General features: G+C 39.7%; 1 protein-coding gene across 1 annotated transcript in view; it reads left to right on the forward strand.

Annotated features, from left to right (window-relative positions):
- The first annotated feature begins 814 nt into the window (after nucleotides 1–814).
- wwox (WW domain containing oxidoreductase) overlaps nucleotides 815–18,538 on the forward strand; it is a 134,589-nt gene continuing 116,865 nt past the window's right edge. The window contains exons 1-5 of the mRNA XM_053885120.1: nucleotides 815–1,041; nucleotides 1,416–1,480; nucleotides 2,202–2,259; nucleotides 2,958–3,127; nucleotides 14,747–14,853. Coding sequence (XP_053741095.1) covers nucleotides 935–1,041; nucleotides 1,416–1,480; nucleotides 2,202–2,259; nucleotides 2,958–3,127; nucleotides 14,747–14,853 — 507 coding nt within the window. The 5' untranslated portion in view covers nucleotides 815–934. The remainder of the gene's footprint in view (nucleotides 1,042–1,415; nucleotides 1,481–2,201; nucleotides 2,260–2,957; nucleotides 3,128–14,746; nucleotides 14,854–18,538) is intronic.

Genomic DNA, 18,538 nt, shown 5'->3' on the forward strand with positions numbered 1-18,538 from the left:
ATTATTTTCAGAAATTTCTCACCTTGACATGTAACAACCATCTGGACATTCTACCATTGACTTTATGAGATGACCTCTTTTGCTCTGGCTCCTGTATATATTGCAGAAATGTTGACTTTTAAATATTGACTTAAATTCAAAAGTGACAGTGCTGTCTCCAACCAAAACACAGCATGTAACTAAAAAAAAAAACCACTTTTAAAACAGTCATAATACATATTTAAAAAATGAATTATATATGCATGTATTTGTAAATGCATTATGTGTATATAAGTATGAGTAAAGATATGTAATATTTATTTTCAATCATGTAGAGTGTATTGTATGCATTTGATATGTGTTTGTCAATTTTCTTTGTTTAAAGTTTTAGTTAACGTTTGTACTGTAGTGTACAACTACACACTGAAACAACTTCACACTGAACGCATTCATACTTCTGGCCACATGAGTAAGCCTAATTTACATTCAAGCTTCTGGTCAGCAAGAGGAAGTTTGCCCATACTAGTACGGTGACTTGCAGCCTCTGTTTAAAAAAAGAAAAAGACAAAAAAAAGAAGGATAAATACCCATTAACATTGTAACATATAGTACTCTTGTGGTGTGACTAGGAATTCACTACTCTTTGAATTATACGCTCTATATTATATAAATATACTAATTGACATTGACATTGTATATAAATATTCTATCATTTTATTATTTAATATGCAGGTATAAACCTGAAATACAGTTCATATTAATACAAATGAAGCTCCAGACGCGCCACAGTTTAGACTTCATCTCCCAGAATGCAGTTTGCTTTCGTCATGGTGTTGTTACGGAAGTGCTGTGAATTACTGTAGCTGTAGCAGCTCAGACACTTGCGGTCGATCCGGACCACATCCGAATTATCAGTATATTTAAAAGAGTCTTGAGAAGCGGACTACCGGGACCAATGGCGGCTCTTAAATACGCAGGCATGGACGATACAGACAGCGAGGACGAGTTACCGCCTGGCTGGGAAGAGCGTTCAACCAAGGATGGATGGGTTTACTATGCGAAGTCAGTGACACCTGACAAACTAACACTATGAATTGAGATGTTAAAAGTCATCTTAAGCAAACTGTGTTTGATTACTACGCTGAGTTGTATACACGTGATGCAACATGCTTACAATTTAGGTAGTGTTATAATACATTTGGTGAAGTCAGTGTTCGACTATTAAGACCTGTTCCGACCAGGTCGTATTCTTTTATCAAGTTCAAGCTTATTTATAGGTTTTGCGTTTATTATCACACGATATCCTGTCTGCAGTGGTCAGTAGTCTGGTCTTGCATTTACTCAAAAGCCATGACTTACCATGGCTTCAAGCTGCTTCATGTCATTGACAGTGCAGTGACTCAACTGTATGTTGTTGTTCTTTCCTCCCAAAACAGCCATGATGAGATGAAAACCCAGTGGGAACATCCTAAGACTGGAAAGAAAAAGCGCTGTGCCGGAGGTGGGTTTTATTCAAGTCTAACAGAGGCTTCCAAGTGGCCTGTGTTGAACTGTGAAAACAAATGTTTCAAGTCTGTCTGATATTTGAAACATTTAGAAAGCTACCCGGTGTCTGCTTTCACATCTGTTGAATTTGCAACAAATGCCCAACAATGTGAAGTCTGACAGCTGCTCGCATAAAAGACCATATAAAACAGTGTGTTCCTGATTTAATGTCAGCAACACAATGCAACTTTAAAAGGTTGGTTGCATGAGAGTAATATTAGGGCTTTAAAACCACTATAATTAACTATAACAATGAGTATTTTAATACTCGTCTTGTATATGAAATCGATTGGAGTATTACAGTCAAAGAGCTATAAATAAAGGTTTGAAAGGCAGAATGTGGCACATCTGCATTGCCAAATTTGCCCCACCCCATCCAAATGTATATCTGTAAACTACCTACAAAGACAGTGACTACAAAATGTTTTTCACTAACCTTTCTCTTAGTGCATCAGTAATGGAGAAATTCAATTCAAACAGTTTTCTACTATGAACCAGATTATGAGTTGTGCTGAAAAAGTACTTTGCAAGACACTGTTGTGTGGCATTATGTTGTTAGTTTCAGTACTGAGGAGCTCAAGTATGATTTTTTTAGAAATTATTCTTTAAGATGCTAGTGAATTGGCACTTTACTATTGTGTGTTTTGTGTCTAAATATCTGTCTTTCATGCGTTCAGATATGCCATATGGCTGGGAACAGGAAGTCGATGAGAAAGGTTTACCAATCTATGTGGAGTAAGTACAATATATTTGTATGTGGATCTTGGGTGGGTGTTTCACTAAGGTATTTTGGGAACGTATATTACAGTAAATACACTACTTATTTGTACATGTGTTAGCAGCCTATTAGCCTGTAGTTCATCATTATAAGGTAATGATGAGTGTCTTGTTAACCCTGACTACTTTGTACCCACAACTGGTCATCAAAAGTTTACTCTAAACCGGGGGTTCTTAACCTTTTTGATCTCAGGGCCCACCTTTCCCTTAACAAATGGACCTGGGGCCTATTGAAGTAATAGAACTGATTTATTACTCTTGATTTCATTTGTGATCTATAACCATATTTAATCCACTTAGAAGTAAACAAGTAACCTTGTGAAATGACGTGTAACCATGTGATCACTGCAAAGATATTTGTCACAAGTCCAACCAGCAGCGGAACCAGGTGCAAGTCATGTTCATCAGAATTACTATAGTAAAAATGAATACATACACTTGATGCCAACTGTTAACAACATTGGAAAAACTGAATAAAATTCTGAAATTAATAAATATAATAAAACCATGTCTAAATATCATATCATCTAAAGTGTTACTGATTCTGGAAATATGAAGGTTTATTTTAGTGTGATAAATATGCATGACCATAACGGTAACCTTTTCAACGCTTAGTTTGTACGTGTTAATGATGTGTTTTCGTGTTTCATTTTTAGTCATATCAACAAACGAACCACATATTTCGACCCCCGACAAGCATTCACTGTGGAGGATGTGGTGCTGAAGCCGAAACGCTATGATGGAAACACCGCCGCCCTTGAGATCCTGCAAGGTCGTGACTTGTCTGACAAGGTTGTGCTCATCACTGGAGGAAATGCTGGTATTGGTGAGTTTCTCAAAATGATCTTCCTTCTTCCCAAGTGAGAGTCAAAAAGTTTTACAGTGTAATTCTCCGACACAAACAGCAGGTGGTGATGTTATACCGCATTGTGAAAAATGCCATTAATACCAACATTTATCAGTATCTGACTCAGAAATGTAACGCATAGACGGAACAAATCACTCTTTAATACTGTACACGATTACATTGAACTTCATTAGCGCAGCCGAATTGAATGTCCTGCAAACCCCCGTCTCTCCATTATTATAGTCTGGGAATGAATCTCCTGCTTTCACTCAGATACGCACACAGCTGACCATTTGTTCAGGCTTTCCTCTTTTCTTTCCATGACAGATAACAATGGACAACATGAGGGAAATCAAAAAAACATAAAACCCTTAATTGTCTTCATATTCAAATCCTTTGTAGCCCGGAAAGTTACTGCAGTGTAATTGCTGTGTTTATTATGAGGTGCTGCACTGTAGGTTTTTAACGGCACGTCTGGGACCGTCATAGAACGGGGAAGCTTGTGAACTTAATTGCCATCCTGACCTCCATGTTTTCTCATCTGTCTGTCTAGACCCCTTAATTCAAAAAAATGCATGAATTAGAAGACTGAGCTCATTTAAATGTTGACATGGAATTGAAGTCCTGTTGGTCACAGACATTATCCTGCAACTAAAATCTGATCTATCTTCAATGAAGTTTCATTCTTACTATTTGATAGAAACATGATCATTGTATTCAATTCAAATAGAATTCAAATAGAAAAATACACCAGAAATAAGAGCATACGAAAAAAAATAGCTGTGTGAAGCAAAAACAAAGAGGAAAATGTACTTCCTCCATCCCTCTGTCATCCTGTTCAGGGTTGCGGGGAGTGCTGGTGTCTTTCTCAGTTTTCTTCTCAAGTGTTGCTTTCCTGAGTGATTTATGTTTGACTTCGTTTATTGTGGTAATTTCCAAGTGTTTTTCCCCAGTTTTTGAAAGTGTTACTTTTATCCTTTTTTTAAATCAATGTATTTTTTCAGATTTTTTTTTGTGTTTTTTCCCAGAATAATGTTCTTTTTTCATGAAGGTTGTGCTTCTTATTCCCTTAATGGGACTAAGCGGTGGTTAACTGAAGATGTATGTATGTATGTATGTACCCACCCTCAACAACTCTTAGCACTGAAGCTCCTTCTTAGTTATTTTGTCTTTTCCACCCGCACTGTGGACACATTGCTCTGCAGTGGTCAGAAGAAAGGCTGGCAGGTGGCCCAGTCCAGAGACCCTTCTGTCGCTGCAAATGCTCCTGGTGATATAAAAAGTGTCTGACTTTACTGTGTTCAGAACTGGTCTTTAGTCGCAGTCACCCAGTGTGTCAATGCTGACCTATGCCCCCCATTGACAGCCCCAAAAAACAGCATCTTAAGGCAAGTTAAAATGTTATTCTTGATCTAGTTAGTGAGAAATGGGTCAAGTGTCAACTGTGTCAAGAGGAATGTTACAACTGTGCTCACTGAAGGAGTTGATGAGTCACATTTTGACAGTGATTTGCTTTAGTCCTCCATTCGTTCTGTACTTTCTCAATTGTTATGGGGATGATGTGTCACGTGGCAGTAATATTAGTTGTATGACACCAAATATTGCATTTTCTTTCCCTCTGAAAAGAAATAAATATTATGGCACAGAAACAGTACATAAAAACTTAACATCCTTTCAAATCATGGAGTAAACCTGACATATATAGGCGAATAAATAACAATTTTTTTAACGCTACCACTGAGTTTTCAACACTAGAGGGCACAGAAGATCCACTATGTTGGCGCTGAAGTTCGAAACCCATTTTAATTGTTCACATTGTCCCAATTTAGCTTAAAATAACAATAGAATGGGAATCAAAATGCACATTTAACATGGTCTGTAATGTATTCAGCGAATGAAAATGAGTTTGGAAAAGAAAGAAGAGTTTAAAAATGAATATATCACACAATGTTGGAACGAGACCCAGACGTTTTTCAACGCTGGTAAATTCTTATTATCCCCGCATTAACACAACCTTTGTTACCCCCCTCCTCGTATTAACGATGGAGCACCTCTTAATTAACTATATTCTTCTAGTAATTGTTCCAACTTGTGTGACATTCCTCCAGTGAAATGTGGTTATGCCAATTGGTCGGACCCACTTAGCATTCTAATGGCATCAATAGTGTTTTAATCCCAGTGTCAAGGCTATTTCCATTTTCTTCACTGCTTATGTGCCACTGGAAATGTGACATTTGTATTAGTAATGGTAGGCCATTATTTAATTAGCACATTTACATTTGGGCCCTGTAATTCAGTTCTTAATGCCGGCTCACACGAGAAGCACATATAGGAGTTTATTTATGCATGAAATGTCACTGTCTGTGATTTTGTGGCCAAGCTCTGAGCTCCATCGCAATAGTGCTGCGAGCAGCGGCGTTAATGTGGTTTCTCCTGCCGATGTGATCACTGCGCTCGATCCACAACATTAGTCTTCCTCTCCCGGCTCCCTTTTAAATTAAAAACCAGTGCAAACCCGAGTGGTGTTTTTAATTGTGATAATGGAAATAAATTATCGCCGTTTGTTTTCCTCACAATTTCTCTGATTCTCAAGCACTTCCTCCTCGTTCGAAAGGTTTTCCCTGCTCCTATAGACTCGTGGTTGTACACCTGTACCCGCCATTGATTCTTAAGTGGCTTTGACCCAAGACAGAGTCGCCTATCCATCCCCATTACCAACTCCTGCTCCAACTCTAATTCCCCTCTTATCAACTAACTGTCTGGTTATTTACTGACCACAGTCTATGAAGAAGTCTCATGAGCGCTTTGCTTTTGAGACTTTTAAAGTAATAGGTGGTTTGATTTTGGAAAGCTTATGCATGTACAGTAAGCAGCGGCATATTATTTTATGAACTGTTATTTTTATTTTTTTCATCATTTATTAACTTAAAAAAACAAAATTAAATATTACATATTTTCCTTCACCAAGAATGTTATGTGATAATCTACATTTACTGTCTATTAGCAAAATAACTCCAAAGCAAATGATAATATTTCAAAAGCATTTTCAGTATAGAAAAGGAGAAAGGGAGAAGGACGAGGTTATATTTTAGTGGTGTTCCAAATTACCATCTAGAGCCCTCACTTTGCTTAAGACTTCATCATCTGCCACCTGCTGTTCAATTGAGATGTTTAAAATTGCATTGAATTATATTGATAAAATAAATCCTGGGCAATAACATTGGGTAAAAGAAAATGGGTAGAAGTCAGCTGCTTAGTGGAGGTCTGTGTTCTTAGAGTGCTTTTCGTTCATCTTTAAGTGCAGCTGTGAGTTGCATCGTAATGAAGTGATGTCAAAGGAGCCCCGTTCTGCATCTTTCTCTTCAATAGTAGTCTCACCCAGTGCTGAAGTAGCTTCACAGTAAAATAAAAACGTAAATGTTTGTATTTTCTTTTATGTATTCAAGGTTTTTCAAAATTGCAGCCTCCAAAAGAGTATTGCAAATAGACGATACACTTATAGAAGTTGTATATTAGAAGTTATATATACACCTACATTTGTTAGATACTTGTAGAAGTACACGTCTCTTAACTGTAGCAGACAGTGCAGTCAGTCGCTCAGACACTTTGTTTCAGAAAGTTGAATGAAAATTGAGGGTCATTATCTCCAAGTATTGGAACAAGTCCGAAGACAAGTTGCTGAATTTAAGTCTGACGCATGTCATGGTCACAATATGTCGATATGGTTTTATCTGACCTTTATTTGACCTTCTTCACCTCTGAAGGTAGAGTTAGGACGTCAACCAGACAGGTGGAGTTGAGCAGAAGAATGAGATCCTTTCATGAAGACATCAAGTTCGGTAGAGCAAGGTCAACTTACCTAGGTCTCCTTCCTAGTTTAAAAATGTCCCGGTGTCCCCTGTAAATTTGGGGTCCGAGGAATGACTGTCTGTCGTGGCATGTGGCCTGATGATGGGAAAGCAGCTGAAGATTGAATCACCACAAGTTATGGCTGTCCATGTACAGGGTCATCTCTGAAATAAAAAGGCAAAAATAGCTTGAAATGAAAAATAAATAGGATTAAGAGGGGATGACTGTTGTAGTTTGAGCACCTTGTGTATCCGTTTCGGCAGTATTTTGGAATGTTATTCATGGAAGAGGGACGTTGTTCTCTGTTTGTGCTGATCCCAGTGTTGTGTTTTGGGGATTAGGTGTCAGACTGGTGCTCCTCTCTCTGGATGGAGTGATCCTAAAACATATTCACCAAGTAGCCGAGCGCAGATTACAGCCGCGGCCCAGCTTTGTGGCTGATCATTAGATTGAAGCAGATTTGTTAAGCATAACTGCCATTAAATTGGCTGCAAAGCTCTGGTATTTACTGCACTGCTGTTTATGAATAAGGGCCCCCTTAAAGAGCCACGCAGCGATGCGTTAAACCAGAGTCTTGGTAAGAAGAGACATCCATTATTCATCATGGATGGAATTAGATGGATAAAAAGATGTTGCTGGTGAGGGTGGCATGTCGTGTCTCTGTCTAAGTGTGTGTGTGTAAGTGTGTGTGTGTCGCTGAGCATCCCTGAGTGTGGCTCAGATGACATCCATAGTTGGTTCTATTTACTGATCTGATTGTGTTTTGTCTGTCTGTATCCACCGGGGGTGTAATTGTACACAAGAAATTCAAGTCTGTTTTGAGCGCAGCTTTTTGTTGGATATTGGCATCCATCTTTAAATGTGACCACAACTTTTTAAATCAACAACCTCAGGTTTCTCAGGAAATACAACATGAAATGAACTCAGAAGGCCATCATGATCTATTGTATAAAACAATGAAACCATTGAGCTTTCGTCGCAGAATCCAAACTCAAGAGACACTATAAGCACTCTCTCTTTTTCTCGGTCATGGTACGCCTCTCTTCTCTGACTGTTGCCCTCCTGAAAATTAGCTAAACTGTCACACCTCTTTCACCCTCCTTCTTTCATGGTGGCTTGTGGACCGAGCCAAGAGAGTGTTTTTAAACTGCACGTCCTGTCTGATGAATGTGTTTATTGGCTCTATGATAAGAACCACATATGGTTGGTTAGCCAAATTATTCAACTTTATTAACCTTGGTTGAAATTTGCAGTGGAGACCCAAACATGCATATAGAACTCTGCCCGAGACCGGAGAGAGGCTCAATAATGATTACAGCTCTGATATAATAGAAGTGAAGTGATTAGAAAGAGAGGATGAAATGCATATATGTGCTTAAAGGTGGCGGGTCAAATAAATTAAAGCAGGAGGAGGATGGTTGGTTATTGTGTGTGTGTGTGCGGCCTGGTGATTTACACACCCGGTTAAGTTTACAGTGTGCCACTGATGAGCGGATAGTAATGAAAAACAGTAATGCTCAGGAGATATAATGTTCATGAAGTATTTTATCCGCTGCTTGTGAGTGATTTGATGCCAGTGTTTGTCATGTTCACTGACCTATGTGTGTGTTTCCGTGCATAAGGCAGGTGTGAAGCCATCGTGAGAGATTGTGTAGGGATTTGGAGGTTGACACGGAGGGTCAGAGGAGAGAAAAAAGGGGGTGCTTGGTCGGTGAGACGAAGGAGGAGGGGAGACATGGGGGGGGTAATAGAACCACTTGGATGCTCTGGCCTGGAACAGCTCAACCTTGGGCTGTAATTACTAACCATACATCCCACTTTTGGGGTGACATCTCCGTCCTCCTCTACTAATGGTGGGGAATTAAAGAGGATCTTAAAAAAGTTGGGAAAGGTGTTTAGTACGGTGTGCTGTTCTTTTAGCTCTTGCTACAGAAAGCAGCCGCCGAAAGTGCTTGTCTTATCAAAAAGGCGGGCACTACAGGTCAGCCGTGTCTACAATCAACTCTTCATTCACTCCTCTTTATTGTTCTGCACACGCCTACACTTCTACTGAACAGTTTTTAGCCGTTCCTCTCTATTTAGCGACAGCATTGAAGTTACCTTTGAAGGGACTGGTGTGATTGAGCATGGTACTCAAACGAAGGTTGTGTTTTATCTGCTAAACTATGGTACGATCTTTCATTTGGGGTTCTGTTGTAGTACTGTAGTGTTGTTGCTCATGAAGGACAGTCAATGCAGGGTTGAAACTGTACAACAAGGAGTTGACCTTTAGACCACTGAATGGCAGTAGCCTTTAACAAGAACTTGTTTGGTTTTGTGCATCTTCTCTTGACCATCTAGGAGCACGAAGAAGAAGGTCCATGTAGAGGTCTATGGTAAAAAGGTATTGGCAACCATTTGTCTCTGTATAATTTGGTAAAATCCTTTCCCAGCCGAATGAGAGCAAATCATACCACCACTAGTGGAAAACTTTGTTTCATAAAATGGATTTGTTTTTGCAGGAATTTGGTGATACAACACACATTCCGATACATGTGTGACGATATGATATATTTTAGATTCATCCATCATATTGATGAGATCTCATTGTCTATAAGATAGTGCTGAGCCTCGAATGATCAATGTCAATCATTTGAGGGGCATAACTTTTAAACACACACAGTCCGAGGAGAAGGCAGAAAAAATCTTATCAAACTGTGAAATTAGTCAGAACAGAATGCAACATCTATTTGCCATTTAATATTCCATTTAATTCTCCTGCTCCTGGAAGCACTAATACACAGCCGCTTTTCTATCTGCCATCGAACCCTGTTCCATATGCTTTTCATGATATTGACATGCATTGGATGTGATCATTTTATTTTACTCTTATTTTGAGCCATCTATATGTGGTTAATGGTCCAGAAGGCCACCTTAAATGGCTTGACAGGCAGAACAGACCTGTAGACCTTGAGTTTGACCTGAGATGTCTGCATGACTGTATGTATGGAGACGACAAGTTTGAATGAGCATCTGAAAATTTGTTGCATTCTGCCCGACTATGAATTGGAACTTTAACATTTTGCTGTGTTCCACACGTCTTTTTATTTTATTTACGATACCACCAGAATCTGGTGGAACGGCCCAAAGCACCAGGTAGAGACTTGTGCTGTGAAAAAGTTTACCAACAGAATTGAGTGAAATAAAGCACTACATTTGCTAAATCAGCAGTACTATGGAAAGACCTAAAAATGTCGGAACTCTGCGCTTGCTGAACGGCAGAGGGGTTTTAATGCCTCCATCAAGTTGTCTGCGGAAAATAAAATTAGATCCAGGAAATTAAACTTTGCAATAAATGGTGACATATCCATCACGTTTATTCACTGTTTAATAAGAATTGCACACAACATAGTTTTTAGGGGGCACTTGGAGTTAAAAATGGCATATCATTCATGTTCCAAACGTTGCTGCACTGAGATGAGCGAGGAGAGACAGAGCGTACAAATGTTCTGTGGGGAGCGGGGATTGTGGGAAATTGACATGTTTACCCACAGTTCTTGTAATGATCTGAATTGACTTCTGTTTGCCCAATTGTAGAACAGAGCTTATTTTAGTTAAATGCCTCTTTGGATGCAGATCAAGAGAAAGGAGGAAGGAGGGGGGCGCCGTTCGCCAAATAAACACGTTTACTGACGAGGCTGGTAATGATCTCATTACATCGAGCCAATACACCTGTGTACGGGGGTATCCAGAGAGGGGCGGCGGGCCAGGGAGGACAAACAAAGCGTGAAATCACTAAATCACGCTCATTATTGGGGGATATCAAAGGGGCCAGGATCCTAATGTACCATGAAGAGCATTCACTGCTTAATGGAGATTTTACGCTATTTTTTAATGCATTTTTTGAACATTCTCGAGGAACAGGCTTTTCTTGGAGAGCCACATTGTCCATAAAAAGGTCCTAAATATGAATGTAAAGGTGCACAGTGTGGTGTGTTACTACAATACTTGTATGGCCAGATTTTTTTTTCTACTCTCTGATCCCCATCGATTTCTTTGAGGCATGGTAGTAATCACTGTATATTTGGTTCTGGTCTAGAGATATTTGTAGTTCTGAGACCTTTTGAGGATGTCCCCTGGTTCACCATTTTGGAGTACTTATAAGTCCTTTAATATGTAGTACATGACTGACAGGTTTGTGGCCCGTCTAAAACCGGTTCATTGTCAAACTTTGCCTGAAAATCGAAGAGTCTATGTAATGAATTCTTAGAGCTGTGTGTTGGCAGGTATGTTGCAATACAATACGTATCCTGATGCGATATATTGTGATACTGTAAATTCAGCAATATATTTTAAGAAAGAACTATCATCTTAAGGGGGAAAATAAAAGATATTGCAATTAAATATTATGTGCATGAAAACAAGTTTTGTTGTTATGATGTCAGTCGAGTCAGTTAAATTTTGCTGTCCCAACACAGGAATGAATTGCTCCCTCAGTCAACAAAATAATTCCACAAAATAAAAAGAAAATATTAGTATTAAACACAAATCACAAAGCAGCAAGGGTCATGTATTATATATTGATATAGACATACACATAAACATGAATATCAAGATAATATCACACAATCGAGTATTGCGATATTTCATCAAAAATGATACAATATTGCGGAATAAAGTATCACAATATTTGAGTTTATCAAATCTTTCTTACACCCATACTAGGTATGACAACTGAAAGCGTCCTGTTTACTACTACTACTACTACTAAAAATAATGATAATAAAAGGGAATATATCACTTGTTTTGTATTGGTGTTGAACGTGATCGCGCTATATGCTCTTCCTGCCTCCTGAATATGTCACAGAAAGCAGGTTTGTTCCGGGACGTTGAAACTTTTTCAGCATTAACTGAAACTTCACATTAGTGTTTGTAAGCATGAACACATTAAATCTCAGCTAAAGACGATGCGAAATCTGGTGTTGTCTGGTCTCTGAATCGCACTGTGCAGTTGCATATAAACAATTGTGTCTTCATTTTTGGCATTTTCGATGAGACATCTGATTTGGGGATCAGCTGTTTGATGCAGTTCCTGGTCACTGTCGTCTGTCCGAGAAATTTTGATTCACTTCCAGAAAATGATAAGCTCTTAAAATCCTCCATCAGCGGAGTCTCTTGTGTGTTGTAAAACAGCTCATGGCGTTTGTCGATTCACCCGAGCAGAAGTAACCTCTGTCCGACCTCTCGTCATGTTCCAGCAACAGCTTTACAGAGCCAAAACAGGCTGCTTTCCTTGTACACCTGACCAGGAGCTAATTTCACTACGGCCTACTCTGCAGGCAACACGGCTGAGAGGGCGGCAAGTGTGTGTTACAGCAACGCCACTCTCGTTATTTCACAATTAATGTCAAGCCCTTGCTATTTGTCATTGGAAGTACATGACTTCGGTGATGCTGCTGTTGTTGCTGCCATATTCTAATTTGTTCTCTATTATGGAAAACACAGGCTTCCATTAATTTCACTTTCATGGTTTGTACACACTACAAGTCAGTTGTTGTTTACCAGCAGCCACCGCGCTCCTGTATTATAGCTGAAGCTCTTAGTGCACAATGACACACTTTAATTGGGTTTTTCTTGTCTTAATTTTATTGTATGTATCGTTTAGGCTTATGGGATTCCAACGTCTACATTAAAAGGGTGAACTTTGTTGAGGAGTTTAGATGTAATTTAGCTTTTGATCTTTGCTATTGAGCTTTGACTGAAAATCATAGATCACTGTGGTAGAAAGATGCTGTCTGTCTGCAGTGTTAAGTTTGACTTTAACCTCATCTGCTCATGCCAAATGTACAATGTTGTTCCCAGGGAAAAGTGGCTTGTGATGCGTCCTCACAGGGACAAGGTCCTTGGTTCGAATCTGGCCTGGACTGACTTGGGGTTTTGATCACACCTGAGAGCTTTCTGTGTGGAGTTTGTTGCTACTGGGCGCTTTTTTTTATTCCAGATACGTGCAGACTGCTTGAAGATTAAACTCTCTTTTAGAGCGTGTGCACGTAGTCGTCTGTCCAGTTTGCCTCTTTTTTTTAGGGGTGCACCGATCACCATTTTTTGGCTGATACCGATTTTCTTGAAAGGTGAACACCGATTTCTGCCCATTGTTTTTTTTCTTCTTTATTTCTCCTCGAATAAATCAAGCCAAAAAAATCACAATTATTATTATATTTTTATTTACATATTTAATAATATGCACAACATTGCAAAGAAAGCAGCACAACTGTTAAAGCAAACATTAAAAAGAGGCAAAGTGCTTAATATAAAATGGACTCCCTTTTCAATGAACAATGAACAGATCAAGCCCACAATGTAAACTTAACTTGTTAAATACCGGAATGTTGCCTTATAACCTGCTCCTCTTTTCATCGACTACATGTTCAGGGAATGAGTGTCCCCTTATTTAGTGGGTACGGCTAATATTCTGGTACACCCTATAGTCTGGAATTTACGGTACTTTTTCAATATTTCTTTTTCTTTTTTCCATGAAGAAAGTCTCTCTAAACCACTGTTTTTTTAAATGTGATTTTCCTGGAGGAGTCTGCCAGCCTGTTTTTTCCCTGTCGCGTTGTTATTATTTTCATTTCCATTTCCTGAGAGTGAAATGATCGCGACTCTGATCCACAGTCCCCTCCATTACACCTAATAAGGTGTCATATAATTTAATTCCATGCTTCACTTGTCAGAAAGGGCTTCCAGTCGGACTCCAATTTTGAGTTTTAATAGATATTGGTCCTTAACACTCTCCTCACAATTAGGCCTCCCAGTTTTGCTCTTAATGAAAATCAGATTAAGACGTATAATCTAATTACAGTTCATATTAATCCACCCTCTGATATACTCCGCCCGCTGCTCTGCTGCTCAGAGCTCTTTGCCACGATCGGTGATTGTGGATGTCATGTGGCCAATTGAGACACTTGGTATTTATATTTTTATTATCCAACCGACTGAAAAGCAGACACGGCGCTCATCATATGAAATTCAACTTGTGACGCAAAAAGTAGTAAACGTCAGGGGAGCTAGAAAAATATGGCCAAATAGAAAAGTTGATCTCATAAATAATTTCAACCTACGGGATGAAATGACCCATTTAGACTTGTAATTTAGAAATGAACTTCTCTTCCTCTATCTTTTGTCACTTTTATCGTGACTACATGATTTGGATGGAGCCATGAAGTAGTCTCGCGCTGATAAATTCTCTGCCTATCTCCGGACCTCGTTCCATGGGAGTCCTTATCAGAACCCCTTTGATGCTTAAGGAATATGACATTTGCTTTGAATGTCACGTCGGTCCACTTGCTCGTTTGACTCTGACTATTACCCATGTTGTCATAATTACTCCCAATAATGTGTAATTACCAATTCAATTGTCGTTGGTTTTTGACTTGTCCTTTCCGTGGGTACCTTCAGAAGCTCAGACGGTCGGACCCAACTTTATCTGAGCTGAGTGGGGAACGTCTGGATCCACAATAATTCAATCAGTTTCATCACTTCAGAGAGAAATGATTAACTCTCCGCACTAGACCACTGGTTACTCAATGAGAGAAATTATATGGAAAATTGATAGGGAGTTTAACTCGCACATACACGCCACACCATCAGCCGCAGCACATTAGATTCGACCCCGGAGAATCAAAGATAAGTTGAGAAACTGCTCTTCTTTGAAGCATTGCCTGCGCTCATTCCCCCCCCATCTCTTTCTCTTCTCCTATCATGTCACAGGCTTCGAGACGGCAAGATCTTTTGCCCTTCATGGGGCCTATGTGATCCTGGCTTGTCGGAATCTGTCCCGCGCCAACAAGGCAGTGAGTCTCTTAAAGGAGGAATGGGTAAGTTGCTCGCCTGCACTCAGAGGTGGCATCAAATCCTGTCCCAAAACATGTGTGGTTTTTGTTGGGTTGACACATCGCTGTGCAGTTCAAACCCAATCACAACCTGTGTGACATCAGCACAAGAAAACACAAGCGTTTGTTTAGAGATGGTGAGAAACGATACAAACACTCATCCTCAACAAATGCTTACTAGAAAGAAAGTGATTATTCCGCTAATCCTAATTTTGGCACAATAGTTTATTTCGGGTTGATCCCACATACACTGACTTGCCGCCATAAATACTCATTAAATGTGCCCTCATCAGCAGAACAACATTTGCTGGAAACTTCTGTTCCCATCTATTTATACAAGTTCACATAAATGAAAGTTGAAGTTTGTGACCTATTTTTTTTTAGATTCATTGTCTCAGCGAAAAAACAGTTGCCATGGGACCAAGTGCCACGCGTGGAAATAAAAAGAAGAAAGAATCGCACAGACTTTTTTTGTTTTATCTGTTTTGGGATGTTTTGTTGTTGCCAATGTTAAGTTAACCAACATGGTGGCACTTGCTGGGTTGATTCCACTGTTTTATTATTTAACTTATTTAACACCCGCAGCCCCATATCACTCTGGGGGTAAACTGGTGACTCAAAATTGTGTGAGTCTATTTGTTCCATGCGATCGATAGGTGGTGTGTCTGGGGTGCCTTTGGCTCTGAGTAGCTGGGTTAGACTCCCTCAGTGACCATGTTGAGGGAGTAAGTGCTAGAAAATGAGCGTAATCATAGTGATGCACTGAAATTGTTCTGTGAAAAGAAATTATTAAGCAACAGTTTTCCTGGGTCAATGGTTATGTTTATTTTTTCTGGATTATGTGCAGTGTTTTCTTAAATTCTTAGAGTACTACTGCTGCAGTCCTGTTTGAGAAATGCATCCGTTTGTTGCCATAGGTTATGAATAAATTTGGGATTGCTCATACATTAGTCTGAACACCTGAACTTAAACGTCATGGTGGAAGGGCTCCACATTTTTGTGATTCTGTTTTTCAAGATTAGATTTTCTGTTGATCAGCACTATTTTATTTAGTTTCATTTATCACGGATAGGAACCATGGTTTTGATCACATCGCATGGTGTATGGTGCACTGAAAAATGTTAACTTAGGAGAAAAATAATAGTAATACAATGTCTCATATTAATTTAATGTCTTGAAGTTGCTGCTCAGAAAAAATATGCACTTGTTTTGAAGTATTGCTTGATTAAAAAAAATGAGCAAACTCATTTGATAAAGCTGAGCAAAAACGATGAATATATGGCAGTATTTCAGTTTGGAAGGATAATATTTTTGTTAACTTGTGGTTGGGGTGTAGGAGGCTTACTTGCTGTGGTTGACCTTTAACTTAACTTCACTTTAAGGCGTCTTTTTTTAAATTATTGGAAGTATGGGTTCCAGAAACTATTAAGTTGTAACAGCACTATTTAGACCTCAGATATTATTCAAGCGAGCAGAGCAGGAAGCTCAGAGAGGGAAGCTTTGAAGAAGTAAAAGAAGAAGACCGATCTAAAGGGACTTGTTTTAGCCTGCTTCTGTTGAAAATGAACTTGTTTGCAGAAGCCAACTGACCCAACTAAAGCATTCCAAGTGGTTCAAGCACTCTTTGCGCACATTAGCTTTACTGGCTTCTCCGGGACTGTAAAAAAAGTTATGTATGAGCGCCTTGACGATAAACGAGATTGAGAGAGCATTAACAGGAGGGGCGGGTGCCGAAGGAGGGCATCTGATAATTACCTGAGATTATTGCTCTAATATCGCCGCGCTTGTGACGCGTCCCCAGATTTACGAGTGTGGGAAAATAAACAAGTGAAATGTGTGTGCTGGAGCAGAAAGAATAAGCCATTAGCAGTGGGTTGATTACAGGGAGCAGGTCTTGAGGAAGTGGAGTCGGCGCAGATATGGAGAGCGAGTGAGACAGAAGCCTTTGAGTGAGTAGATTTGCTGTGTTTAAAGCCACCCCAGTCTCTAATTGAAGCGTACCCCTGGGGCCGTCGGTGCTTCGCCACACTGTGAGCTCAGGGTACACATCCATGAAGGCAGCTTCTTTGTCTTAACAAGCGAGGAAACATTTTGATCCAAAATTGATTTTCATGCTTCACACCTGCAATTGAGTTAGTCGTCGTCGAACGGTGGTGGATTAGCTGAAACGGCTACAATAGATCAGATCACTGGCGACCTCTGCAGTGTTAATGATAATCTGCCTTATTTGTGTCAGCAAGCGAAACGATTGAGCTAATTTAATTTTATAGAATTTAGATAGACAGGACGAGGAATGAGAATTCCCTGGGCTGGCTCCATATTTCCTGCTAAAGGAATCCCTCTGTTATAGGCTAATGAATAAAAGTCACAATATCGGAATAAATCTTTGCACTAAATTCTCCCCTCAGGCGACATTATTAATAGTTCCAGCAGAAGAATAGAGAGGAGGATTAATCTTTAAGATGATGGATGGACTTTGCTCGACTTCCCATGCTCCGACGTTAAGGTCATTTTGATAAGAGGCTATATTTTGGGGTCTTCTGTTCAAAAGGTCATCATATCCACTTCCAGGTTCCTTTCAGCTTTCGCTGCGGCTGCCAGGAATGGAGCTGCCGTCCTGATCGCAGTGGACCTCTGACCGCTGACTACCTGCTTATTTTACTCAACGTTCCAACCTCCAATGTGTGTGGGCTAATGTCAGCGTTCAGAGGTGGGGTCCATTTCTCATCCGCAGTGCAGTGTGATTCAGCGCAGCATTGTGGACTGACAGTGGGTATATTAGTGGGTCAGAGCAGGATAATGGACTGACTGCGTGGGGTCAGGGTCAGAGGGCTTAGAACTTCCCAGTATATCATACATTACTGTAACATTTCAACATAACTGTTCCTCGACGTTGACAGACTGAGGAGAATTGCTTTGTATTTTTCATGCTTTTGTAGGTTCAAGTAAACATTGTCCAACATTCAAACATTGTTGAAGCATGAACACTACCTCTTGTGCTGGGAGGCGGAGTCAGTGGTGAAGGAGGAAATTATATATTTTGAAAGTAACCACAAATTAGTCATGCTAATATATACCTGGAATAATAAAAGGGGAAACTGATATGGCGCTCTGTTTAGACTTATTTCCCCTGCTTGAGTGACATAAATTTGGACCTCGGCAGTGTTAAAAAATGTTGTTGACTTAGACTTGAATAATTTGAAACAGCTACATGTATTGCATTTATGCTCCCTTTACTTACAAAATTGTCTGCCTCTGTTTCAAACAGTTACCGCCACTGATAACGTACTTCCACGTGTTCTTTCAGTATCAGTCAATACCAATGTATTTACTAGGGGAGCAGCACAGAGTCAAAGGTTTACGACAAACTTGGCGACTTTGGAAGAAGTATTGATAACATGCCTGATACACAAAAGACAAAACTTAGCCAGCAATATAGGGTGAGGATGTTAAATATATCACGACTGGAGGACGGAGAATTTCCGCCTTTATGTCTTCCACGTGTCTGAAAAGAGCTATGTATCGAGTTGTAACTGCAACACTGCTCCCCATGGTTTCCGGTGGTAATGCTCTGTTTGGTCCGCACATGTAAGCTTTGTGGAAACGGGCAGGAAAACGGACAAAATGAATGCAGAGCATGGACAGACTGCTCTGTCCGTATCTGGATCTG

Source organism: Synchiropus splendidus, chromosome 14 (assembly GCF_027744825.2).
Source record: "Synchiropus splendidus isolate RoL2022-P1 chromosome 14, RoL_Sspl_1.0, whole genome shotgun sequence".
Lineage (NCBI taxonomy): Eukaryota > Metazoa > Chordata > Actinopteri > Syngnathiformes > Callionymidae > Synchiropus > Synchiropus splendidus.